The sequence below is a fragment of the Arabidopsis lyrata genome, assembly GCF_000004255.2.
Source record: "Arabidopsis lyrata subsp. lyrata unplaced genomic scaffold ARALYscaffold_7, whole genome shotgun sequence".
In the NCBI taxonomy this organism is placed as follows: domain Eukaryota; kingdom Viridiplantae; phylum Streptophyta; class Magnoliopsida; order Brassicales; family Brassicaceae; genus Arabidopsis; species Arabidopsis lyrata.
Window position 1 is genome coordinate 22,644,238 of NW_003302549.1, and position 14,236 is coordinate 22,658,473.

Below are 14,236 nucleotides of genomic sequence, written 5' to 3' on the forward strand. Positions count from 1 at the left end.
GAGTCTTCGTTTAATGATAAGAGTCGACCAATCTCCACTAAACTCACTACACACAAGTGTAGATGACAACTCCACGACTGTGTTCACTATAGGAAAAGACCACGAAAGAAGCTCTTCTAATTTAGCATTAGAGCTTGTCTATAATGCAAGAGATTCATACAGACATGAAGCTCATCTCTTCGAGATTCCCGTTTTAACAATCACTTCGAAAGAAAGATCTATGGTTTAGCTTCTGAGTGTCCTATCTGAACCAAAGACACCTAACTCTCTAACGAACTTTGAATTTCGAAACTCAATCAAAAGCAGAAGCAGAAACTCTCTTTCAGACATAGAAGGAGTTGTGTCAGGGTCGTTTAGTCAGCTCTAGATATGTTCCGACAGCGCCGTCGCGCACGATAGGAATCGTATCGCGTGAATTTTCAATTTCTTCCGGTCGAGCGGCTTTAGTTCCATATTATTTAGAGGGGTGAATGAAAGGGTTGCCCCCTAGGGGTGAACCCAAGAATTGTTCTTTATAAACCCAAACCGATATATAATTTCGTTTAATTACAAAATCTAAACTCTAATTCTCCTTTGTAAACCCAAACCGTCATTTAAACTCGTTTAATCGTAAAAAATCTAAACCCTAATTCTCCTTTGTAAACCCAAACCGTCATTTAAACCGTCGTTTAATTGTAAAATCTAAACTTGTTTATAAACCCAAACCGATAGTTATCCTCGTTTAATCATAAAATCTAAACCCTAATCTTTCTAATAAACGTAAACCGATACATAATTTCGTTTTAGTGGCAAATTTAATTTTATAATTAAATAAATTTTTTATTATTATTAGGTGACATATTTTAATTGGATGAAATAAAGGGGTGAACCTCTTATAATCACAGCTATAATAAAATAAATACAAATAACAGCTATAATAAAATAAAGACAAATTCTAATGCGATTGATTTGACAGTCTGTAATCTGCACATTCTATTTTCTATTTTTTTTTTCCAAAAGTTCTCGAAGAAAAGCACATACCAAAAGCTTTATTTTGTTTTCCTTTAAATCTATAGGGTCTTAACAATTTTATTGGTCAAGGAACGCAATTGTTAATGATGAACATTGTGTTCAGTTTTAAAGTTCAGATCTTCGGTACAGGATTCTATTCACTTGCCAATCTTATTGAATTTTTCGGGTTGGCCGATAAATAAATCACTTGACTAATCCTTTTTTCATTTAAAGATATGCAAGATATTCCATAAAAAGAGCTACATGTAAAACGGAATTGTTGTAACTATATAAAACACAGTTGATTCTTCATTCTTTTTTTGTTTGTTATTTGGCAAATAAATGAAATAATTTGTAGTAGCTTAAAGAATTTGATATTAAAATTTTATAGTGTTTAAAATTCAACTTCCAACCAAACCAAATATTAAAAATCCTAAGGTGATTTGGTTTCAATTTAAGAAATACTACTATTTCCATATTTTTCTAATCCACATGACATAGTAAATCCTCTTAGACCTTCTAAGTTTGGTGATACATAATTAAAAAGGAAAAAAAAGTTAAATCATAAAAAGAAAATTAGAAAAATAAGAGAAGTAGCTCCTCTTTAAAAACCCCATTATCTCTATATCTTCTTCTCCTTGCCATTTTTCTCTCTATCATCTTCTTCTTCTCCTTAACATGGTTTCATTCATTGCATTTTTCACTTTCCTGGTTCTTATTATCGTTATTATCACTAATCAACCTCAGCCGACAGCAACCGTGGATGAAGATATTGAACAAGGTGATCCTTCTCATTCAATTGGCGGAGAAGAAACTCCTATCCAGAAGTGTCCTTTACCACCTCGCCCTCCAACTGAGAGGCCGTCATCGTCGCTAACACCTCCTGAGACACAAGTCCCAAGAAATTCCCCAAACAGGAGGCGTAGTAATGTAAACCCTGAAGCATCATCATCCTCTTCTGGTCAGGACAATGCGTTTCTTAACCTCGCTCCAAGACACTTTCAGGAGAGACGTAACACCCGGTTGGTACCCGAGCCGCACCAGATGGATGCGATCAGCTGGGTTTCTCTGGGTTACTGTCTCAGCGCTGGCCTCGAGTTTAATAGTATCTACGCCCAAGTTAATGATCCCAGAAACTTAAGCCCACGGTTCATACTAATTTCCATGCTAACTATGAATGCGTTGTGTTTACTAATCGGAGCCAACGCGGTATTAGCCCCAGGCCCGTGGCTATTCAGTAAAATAAGAAACACTGGCAGGGGCGGACCCACTAATTAAGAAGAGAGGAAGGTCAACTGACCTGGTAAAATCTATACTATATAAAAGTCGAGGCTATAAGCTCCTAAAACCGTCCTCGTGGGATTTTAAACCACCAATCATGATTAAACACTTCATCAATTAACATTTTTAGCCATCATTGTAGTTAACATTTTTACATTCTAATATTTTCTATATTAGAATCTTATGAATAGGAAAAAAAAACAATATATATGTAAAGAAGAGAAAAATGTCAAATGTTGAAAAACAACATATAGAAATTTTTGGGTTTAAATGAAAAGGAAAAGGTTAATAATGAAAAGAAAAAATTTTACTTAACAAAAAAAAAAGCAAGAAAGTTTCTAAATACTAAAGTATTAGTTTTCTGTATAAATAGCGTTCTATAATTTAGAATAGAACAAAAAATAACATACTTTCAATTCTTGCAAAAAAAAAGCTCAAAGAAGAAGATCTTGGTTTAGAGGATGAGCGAGATGTTATTTTTGACTCTGATCATCAAACTGAAGAAGCAACTCGACCTCAGTTTGTAGAAGTATTTCGAGTTTCGCTCAATGTGACTTTTGAAGATCCTAGGTTTTGACTTTGAGGATGAGCACGAGCTTAACTTTATCTATGACGAAGAAGCTCCATCTTAGCTTGGAGAAGTTTTTTGAAACAAAAGCTTAGAAAAGTTGTTCCATTCTACGTGTTTCTGTGCTTATTGGTTGAACACGATGATAGTTTTGACTTTGATCATTAGATAGTGATGTCGTCGGTGAGAATGACATGTACACTATTTGTTTGGAAGAGTTTGACGATGGAACAACCGAACAAGTATCATGATTTTACCATGTGGACACATGTTTGACAAGGAGTCTATTATAGAGTGGTTTGTGAGAAATCATATCCATCCATTGTGTCGTTTCGAATTGCCACGTTAAAGATGAAGGGTGGCGGATGGGTCGAAAAGGTTACTAAATTTTGTATAAAGGATTTGTGCAAGATCATAGATTATTTTTTTGTAAATCGTTTTTTGTGGTTCTATATATGCTCTCGATTTAATTTATAGTATTGGACTCTCATTCAAGAATCATAACTATTCTGATCATACTCGATTATAGTATAGACTTAAATAATAGAAATGTAAATTTTGAAACACGACATATGCATATTAAAAATGTAAAATTTAATTACTGTAATATAATATAAAAAGGAAATATAATTATTAGTCTCATAACGTTAGCTTCCAAATAAATTAGGAAACTTTCCTAATTCAAAATAATATAGTTAATTAACGTGAGAAAGTTTAAAAAATAAGAAAATTATGACATAATTTATATTAGAAACAAATATTAACTTAATATTATATTAAAAAAATTGTTAATTGAAACTTATAAGGTAGTGAGTTCATTCACAACTATACATAATCATCAATAACTAAAATATTGCGAGATGCTTGAGATTTCAGCAATAGTGTGGTGATACGAGTCTGAATTCGACGAATTCGAACTAAGAGAACGATAAAGAATCGTGCTTCTCATCAGCAGCCATGTTTCTCTCTATATAAGTCTCTATTTTTTTTTTTTTTTTTTACATAGCCACCATGTTTTTGGCCAACTTAAAATTTCTCAGTAAAATATATATATTTTTTGAAATTTTATGTCTTTGATTAGATTTCACCTGTCCCGATTAGCTTTTTTTGCAGCGGCTAGCACATAAGTTTTTGGGACGTCGCGGTTTTCCTACACCCAAAAAATCTTTTGAATTATCACTAAAAACAAATAAGTTCTTGCGGTTAAGGGTAAAAATGGGGAGGTGTCAACCCAGATTTTTAGTCAAGAATATATTACTCTATAATTGCTAGATTAATAGCAAAAACATTTTACTAATAGATAAGAAAAATACATGTATGCCTAAATTTGTACATGTTTTGATAGTTTAATTTCTAATATTTTATATACTTTCTTTACTAATAGAAAAATCTTTAATAATATAAAAAAAAATAAGAGAAAATCATACATCATATTTGTAATATGTTTTGCAACAAATTTTATCCTATAAACTTTTTCCTTTCTTATTAAAACAAAATTTTAAATAGCATTATAATATGTTTGCATTACTAATATCAATCTATAGCTACTTAAATGATTACTAACCCTAAAAATATATTTAAACTATGGCTAACAACAAACCCCCATGTAGCGGGGGTAAATAACCTAGTAATGATATAAATATTTTTCTGTAAAGGATCATAAAGAAACTGCAGCTGAGTTGGCAATTCTGAGTTAAATGACCCCCCAACACTAGTTCGATTCCCAGTTTGACATCTTTGGTTATATTTTTTACTTTTCTTTTTTATTATGACCTGGGTTAAAAAAAATTCTGGGTCCGCCGTAGGCTATGGCCTTTAATTTTTTTTTAAAAAATATAGGAAGCCATAGGTGTTATCGTGAAGTTATAATAGGTATTAACCTTTAATTTTTTTGTAAAATATAGGAAGCCATAGGTGTCCTAGACTAAAGGAAACTATAATAAACATACAAATATAGAAGATCTTTTTTTTTTTTTTTTTTGACATCTGTGAATCGACAAGGCCCGATCCATAGCCAATCCCTACTACGCGGGGTAACGCGACTGAGTGGAGTCGAACTCCGGTGGGGAAAGCGGAGTCCAATGGACTTAACCACTTGACTAAAGGCACATCCCCATATAGAAGATCTTTAAAATACAAGGAGTAGTTATAAGTTATTACTAATAGCACTAATAGTATATTTACAAATATATCTATCAACACCGTTAAAAAATTTCAATTTTTTTTTATTTCACATATTAGTCTTTAATTACAAAAAATTAGTTTGATGCTTAAATATTTTACCAAAATTTAAGCAAAATTCTTTTGTAATAATATTTTGACATATTAGTCTTTAATAAATTTTATTTAAATTTTGCTTAAATTTTGATAAAATATTTAAACATCAAACAAAATTTTTTTTTCGCCTATGGCATGAAAAATCTTAGGCACGGCTCTGATTAGCCCGTACGAATCCAAGAGTTGCGTTTGCACTGGATAGATCAGGAGTCGTCCTTGTGTTAGTAACTTCCATCCTCGCTGCTAATCCAACTTTACCATTACCTTTAGCTCTACCGATTTTACTGGTTTTAGTCTTATTATATGCTCTTCTTCAGTTTGTCTATTATTTTTAAATAAAATTATTGTCCTCCTATTGTTGCCTATTTCTTTTATTTAAATGTAAACCGACTGGTGCACCAAAAAAAAAAAAATTGTAAACCGACGTTAATTATATATTATAGAAAGATTTTATACATTTTGGGAAGAGTTTCCTTTGAAAATTTGTTCATATGGAAATGTTGTGATCACATGCTTTATCGTAGGAGAGTATAATTTGGACAGCTGATCTTGATGTAATATTGTTCACAATATTCCTCCAAGAGCGCGAAATAAATGATCCAATCTACGAATCCCAAATTATTCGAAATTTTACTAAGCAAACCGGCCATGAGCTCAGCTGGAAAAGTTTAGAAAAGAGAATTTCTTATCTAAATAGTTTGTACATCAGCATATGCAAGACATGTACATGGCATCCAGAAACTGGAATGCCCACAATGACTAACGAAGTGTGGGCACAGTTTACTAATGTGAGTACATATTTGTTTCTTTTCAATTCTTGTGAATTATTTGATTTCAAAAAAAAATAGTTTTTGTTACATTTTAAAATTTAGTTATAGGGTATATCTAAAACTTTTTGTTCATTCATTATTTCAGAGACATCCCGGATTATCAATGCCACTACTTGAGTTATTTATAGACGTAATGACATCAAAGCTACAATCCAGTTCCAATGACTACTCTACTCAGAATTCCAATTGCTTCGTTCCTCAGATGAATCTCGCTCCTCCCCATTGGCGAGAGTCGCGGGGGAAATTTGTCGATAACTTGTATCATTTGATTGAGAATATCTTTTCGACAAAAAAAGAAGACGGGTTAATGCTCGCCCCTCATATGAATAAGTCTCCTCCCCCATAGGCGAGAGTTTCTGGAAAAACTTCTCATTAGAAAATAAGGCAACAAAACAAAGACAATAATATAAATTTTAATTAACAACAAATATATATATAGTCTAGTTTTTATTTCTGCTTGTATAATCTCGTTCAATAAACTCTCATAATTGAGGTTTGTAACTAATTATATCTTTATATATAAAATATATAGCCAAGGTATTTAATAGAATCTTTTCATCTTCTTGATTGCAAGTAAGACTATCAAACTTTAATTTTGAAAGATATCTATTAGCAGAAACAACTAAGACATGAATCATCAACATTATTCGTAACCATATCATGAGTTTAGAACTTTAGATATATAAACAACCTCTCAATATTTTCATGAAATGTAATTCTTCCCTAGATCTCTTCTAGTTTCTGGGCAAAATCTCCATTACAACTTTTAGCAAAAACATAAATAATTTCTAACAACAACTTAATGAATCTCATGTTTTGAACATTAAATTATCATTACTCTCTGACATCAATTTCTTCTGATATCAATTTCTTCAAATCAAATAGAAGCAAAATGTTTGTTCATACTTCTCAAACTGTTCAATATTTTTTAATCTCAAGTGGTTAAAGAGTTTTAATATACGTTTTAGTGAAACTCGAAGAGCATATCGCATATGAAAGCTTGTATATGTTATTATATATGATCAAAACGAAAGGAGTGATGATTTTCTAGCGGCATTTAGGTTATAATGAAAGCTAGTGATGAATTATGTTTTCTTTTTTTGAACAAGGAATTATGTTTATATAGGGGATTGTATCACTTGGGATTTCATGCGGAAAGATGAGATTACCGCTAATAATGTTTCTAATGGGAACATAAACTACATCAGGAGTCAATACAAAGATGTAGAAAGCTATAACTTGGCACTAGGAGCTGCTGATGTGGCGTGGCGAAGAGGCAGGTAGTTGACTTGGCATGTGGATCTATGGCTGTTACTAAATATTCTCTATGACAGGTTTGGAAAGGGGTAAACTTGACAAACAAGTATATTCTTTGTGTGGAGATTATTTAGAAGATTTGTTAGGGTTTTTGGGGTTATTATAAGTAGTTTAGGGAGGACTTATGCCGGCAATAACACTTAGACAACTTGTACAAAGTTTGTAAATTCAAAATTTTTAAAACAGCAAGCTTAGAAGGTGAGTGTTCATAATCTTTATTTTGTTTCAAGGTTGGGTGAACATGATAAAAAATAAATAATTAGGCTTACACTAAATTTTAGTCGGGTTTTACGAAAGGATAGATTAGGTGTGAGTAATTTTTGATTAAGTGTAATCATTGTACACTTAAAGAAAATCTTGTATATAAGTGTTGGATTTGACACTTTTGAAGAAGTCAAGGATTTGTGTTGTTGAGTTCTTTGTACGTTCAAAAAGAATGAATTGTCAATTCATATTTCTGTCTTTGAATAATGAATGTCTTGCATGCATCATTCAATTTTTTTGCTACTAGTATGAATACTCAATTATTAGTTATTACTATGAAAGATTGCCTATTGAAGGTGATACATTAATGACTTTTACATGCGGATGCATATCTTTTTTTTTCTTTTTTTTTTGTGTAAAGTGGATACATATCTCTAACTATAAATTTCAAAGTTAACAACTTGAAGTCTTCTCACAAGTTCCAACTACAGAAAACAAGCCTTTTCTTATTTACCAAGGTAAAATTTTCTATTGGATTTGTTTTCAAGAGATACTCTAAACTACCTTCATATATAATAATAATAATAATAAAATTTTCAAAAATATCATAAGATTTGAATATGTATCCATAAACCATAATCCCATATTTCTATTACCACAGTTTTTTTCCTTTTTTCTTTTGTTTAGGAACCATTCGAAGAATTTCAGAAAGATTTTCTAAAATACAAGGGTTTTGATATTCTTGAAGTTTTCCTCAATTTTATTTTCTGTCATCAGAGTTGTGGTATGGTAATAAAACAAACTTAAGAAGTGCTGTTTTCTAGAATGCTTCTATTTAAAACTGGTAAAATTACTTATCTATTTTTTTTAATTTCTATTACTTTATTATATCCATGTCAAAAGCTTATATAGTCAAAAATGCGTCGCATGTGTTGTATCGGTAACAATGCTACAGTAAGTAATTATTTTCCATAACTTAACAATGTGTACTATATGGACTATGATTGATATATATACATATTACCTATATAATCGTTGCATATATATTATATCGTAGGAGAATATAATTTGGACACCTGATCTTGACGTAACGTTTTACACAATGTACCTCCAAGAGTGCAAAATTAATAATCCAATCAACAAAACCCAATTTATTCAAACTTTTGCTGAGCAAACCGGTCATGAGCTCAGCTGGAAAACTTTTAAAAGGAGACTTTTCTATCTAACTAGTTTATACACCAGTATACGTAAGTCATGTACACCAGATCCAAGAACTGGAATGCCCACAATGACTAATGAAGCGTGGGCACAAATTACTAAGGTGAATAAACTTTTTGTTTCTTTGTTAATCAATTGATTTCGATATTTTTGTTACACTTGAAATTTTTGTTTTAGAGTATGATTAAACTTTTTTATTCATTATTTTAGAGACATCCTGAGCTGTTGAATCCAAGTTCAAAACCACTAGTTGATTTATTTATACAAAGATTGACATCGAGGATACAGTCCAATTCCATTGACGTTGCTCCCGTCTCAAGTGACTTTGATCCTTACATGATGGGTCTAATGATGCTCTACATGTAGGAGAGCCTAATGCAGATAAAAGCATTCTCTATCTAGGTTTATGCTAGATATTGAATTTGTCTATCTATAGATCCCTAATTTAACTATTTTTATCACTTTTTTAAAATTAATTTTTATTTCGGCATATTATAGTTTATCCATTTAACAAAATACTATATTATACTGTACAGATGTTTAGTTAACTTGTATTATGTAGACCCGGAAAGACTTTCGAGAAAACGTTAACTCCAAATATTTTATGATCCTCTCTTTGGTCAAATAGAAAGTTACATATGCTAAAAGTACCCATAAAGATATACAACTTAAAAAAAAAAACTCTTGTTCTTTAGGAAAATTTAACAGTTTGTTTAGATAGTGTAACATGCGATTCATTAAAGTTCACAAAAAGCATCCAAAATTCTATAGAATTGTCAAAGAATTACAAGAATAATAATAAATAACTGAAAAGATTCTCCCTATATACAATAGATAAGTCGTCTGTGTAGCAACTAGCAAGATATGTTGTTTGTTTATGACACAAACTAATTCCCAAATACGAAGGGCGTGACAGAGATTATTTGCAAAATGCGTACATGCAATTTTTTATTATCTTCCCAATGACTGGAAGTAATTAGTTGGCTTGTTTCAAAATTTTATCCTTTTATGTGATGTGTGGAACGAAAAAAAAAAAAAGAGTTTAATTATGTGTGAGTGAGTTCGAATATATTAAAGTGAATATGCTCGTAGGACTATTGTGGCAGCCATATCACACAGACAATCTAGCTACTTACAGCTAAAAAAAAAAAAATTCATCTTTTCTTTGAACAAGATCTCGAGAGCATGAAATCAAATGGCAAAATAAAATTTGTCTTCAGTTTTTCTCTGATATTCGAAAGCATGAAAGAAAAAGCTCTTTTTGATTTTTTTTTATTTTTAGAAAGCATAGTTTAGTTGGTCGGACTCCGACAAACCCTAAACTACTTGGAGAGTTGGAGCTAATTAAAACCAAACTTTTCTTCATAGTTGGAGCTAATGCGATGGGCTGAACTTCAAATTTCATGTTAGCCCAAATGATACCTTCAGTAATGCGTGGCCTTTTCGGAAGGAAAGAAAATAGTCAAAAACTATAAAACTCACAAGAAAATAGTCAAGTGCCACTTAGTAGTACTTTCTTTTTCTTAAAATGTCGTAATTATTTATTTTTCTATGTCTAATTTTTCTTAAAACAAAAGAGATATTTCTATAAATAATTATGTTTAAGAACAAATTTTCTCTCTCAATAATTTATAAGCCATAAAGCACATGATCAAAAATTTCCATACGAACAAATTTTCAAGACAATCTTCCCAAAATATGTAAAATATATATATATTAAAGTCGGTTTACATTTTAAATAAGGAAATGGGCAACAATATGAGAACAGTTAAAATTAAAGTCGGTTTACATTTTAAATAAGGAAATTGGCAACAATAAGGAAACATTATTGTTTAGTACTAAGGATGATCAAGGGCAAATTGAGCAATATATATAGGCTAATATTAGACCCAGTACATACGCTACAGCGTATGGTAATGGTAGAGCTGGATTCGCAGCTAGGATAGAGTTGACTAACACGAGAACTGACCCAAGTCTATCCAGCATAAACGCAATTCTTGGCATCGTACGAGCCAATATTGCATTTGCTCCAATTAGATTCATGAGCGCAGACATGTTGATCACAGACATATATATCAACCTTGGGGTGAGTTTGAATGGATCATTATGCGCTTGTGCGTATATGCTGTTGAACTCAAGCCCTGCCGTTAAGCAATAGCCCAGTGCCATCCAACTCAGTGCGTCCATATGGTGAGGCTCGGGTACTAACTCGGGGTGATCTCTCTCATGATGATGCCTTGGAGCAATGTTAAGGAATCGATTGTCATTACCACAATAGGATGATGATGCTTCATGCCTCCTATGTTGTGAACTGCTCGGTTGTCTCTCCGGTGGTGGTAAAGACGATGAAGATGGTTGTGTCCCATTTGGAGGATGAGGTATTGAAGAAGATGAAGATGGCTGCCTCATTATCGGAGTGTGAGGTCTTGAGGAAGATGAAGATGGCTGTGTCTCGATCGGAGGACGAGGCCGTGAGGAAGATGAAGATGGCTGTGTCTGCATTGGATGGTGAGGTCTTGAGGAAAAGGAAGGTGGCTGCGTCTGCATCGGAGTGTGTGGTCTTGAGGAAGATGAAGATAACTGCATCGGAGGACGAGACCGTGAGAAAGGTGAAGATGGTTGTGTCTGCATTGGAGGGTGAGGTCTTGAGGAAAACGAAGGTGGCTGCGTCTGCATTGGAGGGCGAAGTCGTGAGGCAAACAAAGATGGTTGCGTCTGCATTGGAGCGCGAGGCCGTGAGAAAGATGAAGATGGTTGTGTCTGCATTGGAGGGTGAGGTCTAGAGGAAAACGAAGGTGGCTGCGTCTGCATTGGAGGGCGAAGTCGTGAGGCAAACAAAGATGGTTGCGTCTGCATTGGAGCGCGAGGTCATGAGGTAGATGGTTGCGTCTGCATTGGAGCGCGAGGTCGTGAGGTAGATGAAGATGGATGCGTCTGCATTGGAGGAAGAGGTCGTGAGGTCGCTGAAGATGGTTGCGTTTGGTTTGGTGTTTCGTCCGAACGTTGGGTCGCTACAATAATGAAACAACAAGAACATGACGTGAGTAATAAGAAATCTAAAATCCAGAATAACTGTGTTACAAAGGAACCGACTTTGATCCTTAATTTTAGAGATTCTTAAAACTACTCATATGGTTAAAGTTATGTGTGTTGATAATATTTTCTTACTGTTTTAGCTAGGTTTAAGTGAACAGAGTACTAGTGGATTATTGAAATTAAAGACTTACATTCAACAATTAAAGGAGAAGTTGATTCTTGAAAAGACAATAATGAAACAACAAGGACATGATGTGAGTAAAGAATAAAATGTAAAATCCAGAATAACAGTGTTACAAAGGAACCGACTTTGATCTTTAATTTTTTTAGGTATTCTTAAAACTACTCATAATCTCATATGGTTAAAGTCATGTGTTTTGATCATAAGTTTTTACTGTTTTAGCTAAGTTCAAGTGATAAAAAGTACAAGCTGGAGATTTAGTGGATTATTGAAAGACTTATTAGAATCAACAATAGAAAGAGAAGTTGATTATTGAAAAGACAACAATGAAACAACAAGGACATGATGTGAGTAAAGAATAAAATGTAAAATCCAGAATAACAGTGTTACAAAGGAACCGACTTTGATCTTTAATTTTTTTAGGTATTCTTAAAACTACTCATAATCTCATATGGTTAAAGTCATGTGTTTTGATCATAAGTTTTTACTGTTTTAGCTAAGTTCAAGTGATAAAAAGTACAAGCTGGAGATTTAGTGGATTATTGAAAGACTTATTAGAATCAACAATAGAAAGAGAAGTTGATTATTGAAAAGACAACAATGAAACAACAAGGACATGATGTGAGTAAAGAATAAAATGTAAAATCCAGAATAACAGTGTTACAAAGGAACCGACTTTGATCTTTAATTTTTTTTTAGAGATTCTTAAAACTACTGATATGGTTTAAGTGATAAAAAGTACAAGATGAAGATTTAGGGGATTATTGAACGACTTACGTTCAGCAATTGAAGAAGAAGTTGCTGGAAGTTCAGTATCTTCTTCATCCACACATGCTGTCTCCAGATTTTGGTTACAAATAACAAAGAAAAAAACAATAAAACTTAGAAATCCAACAAAAGTCACCATTTTTACTTTGAGATGGAGAGACTGAGAGAAAATGGGGAAGAAGAGAGAGAGGGATATAATAGATTCAAAGATATAGAGGAACGATTTCTCTTAAATTTTAGTATGAATTATTGTTAATTTTTTTATTTATTATGCATTAATATTTTTGCAGAGGTAAAGACTTAGTGGTATATAGTAGGCCCATGAGTGACATGGCTGCTTTAACAATGGAAACCTATTGGTTCACATGCATATTCTCGGTCAAAAGGTTTGTTGGATGAGATCAATAAACAATGAATCAAATACTTTAAGTATTATGTATAGAATCATAACTACTTCAATAACCATGGAATGCCCGAAAGAGAAATCCAATTCTAGTTATTTATTTTGAACCAGAAAACAAACAAAAATCACAAAGATGGCGGAAATAAGGAAAAAATGCGTTTTCAAACATTAGTTCTTTTGTTTTTGAAAAAAGTGTTCTTCTTAATTGAAATTTATATTAGGAAGTATCAGAGTATATGCAGTACCTTGTTGAAGAAGAAAGGAAGAAGAAGTGTTTAACAGAATGAGTATATTCTAAGCTTAATTTGAAATCATATATATTAACCCATTCCGAAACTTTAAACACAATTTATCTTTTCATAACTATATTATAGTTATAATAAATCTACAGTATAAATTGCTGTGCAAAAAAAAAAAATGAAGAAGAAGAAATACCTAGAAGTTGTTAGCAGTAAGTATACTGTATACAATAAGTAATCCTACGCAATATACGATTAATATTTGCATCAAAATTTCATAATTTGCAATTTTGTTCCCCTGACCCAATAAAATTATTTAGATCCTATAGTTTTAAATTTAAAACTTAGCGAAAATATATTAGAGCAAATATCTTAAATATTGGCATGTGCTTTCGTTCGAGAAATTTTGGAATACAAAAAATTAAAATTTAGAAAACAGAAACTGCAGAGTGCAGATAAAGTTGAAAGTGACATTTTTTTCCTTAATAAACTGTCAAATCAATTGTATTTGTCTTTGCTTTATTGTAACCGTTTATTTGTTCTTACGATTGCATTTTGATTTTCGTGTTATAAAATGCAATCGTAATTGAAACGGTAGATGCAAAAGTAAATATTAGGAAAAATAAACTCCAATAGACTTTGATTCTCTACATATTAACAAAAAGGGTGAATGAAATATATATACCTAGAGGATGAAGAAATTAAGAATCTATACATAAAGATATGTTATTTAGGTAAATATGAAAGAGAAATAAAATATAAACCAAAAATATCCTTCCTTTTTGAATTAATTATAAAAATGCCATTGATTAAAAATAATTGTAATATGCGGACGATAAATATATAACTATTTGTTTAACGTGCTAAAAAATATGATATTCCGATAAGTGTAAAAATTAATTGTTAGAAAAATGTTTATCGATT

The 14,236-nt window shown here is 32.0% G+C and overlaps 2 protein-coding genes across 2 annotated transcripts; both read left to right on the forward strand.

The window, feature by feature from the left end:
• Positions 1 to 1,574: 1,574 nt before the first annotated feature.
• LOC9304750 lies at positions 1,575 to 2,268 on the forward strand. The gene is made up of 2 exons (XM_021018513.1): positions 1,575 to 1,771; positions 1,802 to 2,268. The coding sequence occupies exons 1-2, from the start codon at positions 1,669 to 1,671 to the stop codon at positions 2,266 to 2,268; spliced, it is 570 nt and encodes a 189-aa protein (XP_020874172.1). The 5' UTR covers positions 1,575 to 1,668.
• An 8,725-nt stretch (positions 2,269 to 10,993) lies between these two features.
• On the forward strand, positions 10,994 to 11,971 carry LOC110226280. Its single transcript, XM_021017336.1, has 2 exons — positions 10,994 to 11,552; positions 11,592 to 11,971. The coding sequence occupies exon 1, from the start codon at positions 11,031 to 11,033 to the stop codon at positions 11,466 to 11,468; it is 438 nt and encodes a 145-aa protein (XP_020872995.1). The 5' UTR covers positions 10,994 to 11,030; the 3' UTR covers positions 11,469 to 11,552; positions 11,592 to 11,971.
• The last annotated feature ends 2,265 nt before the right edge of the window (positions 11,972 to 14,236 follow it).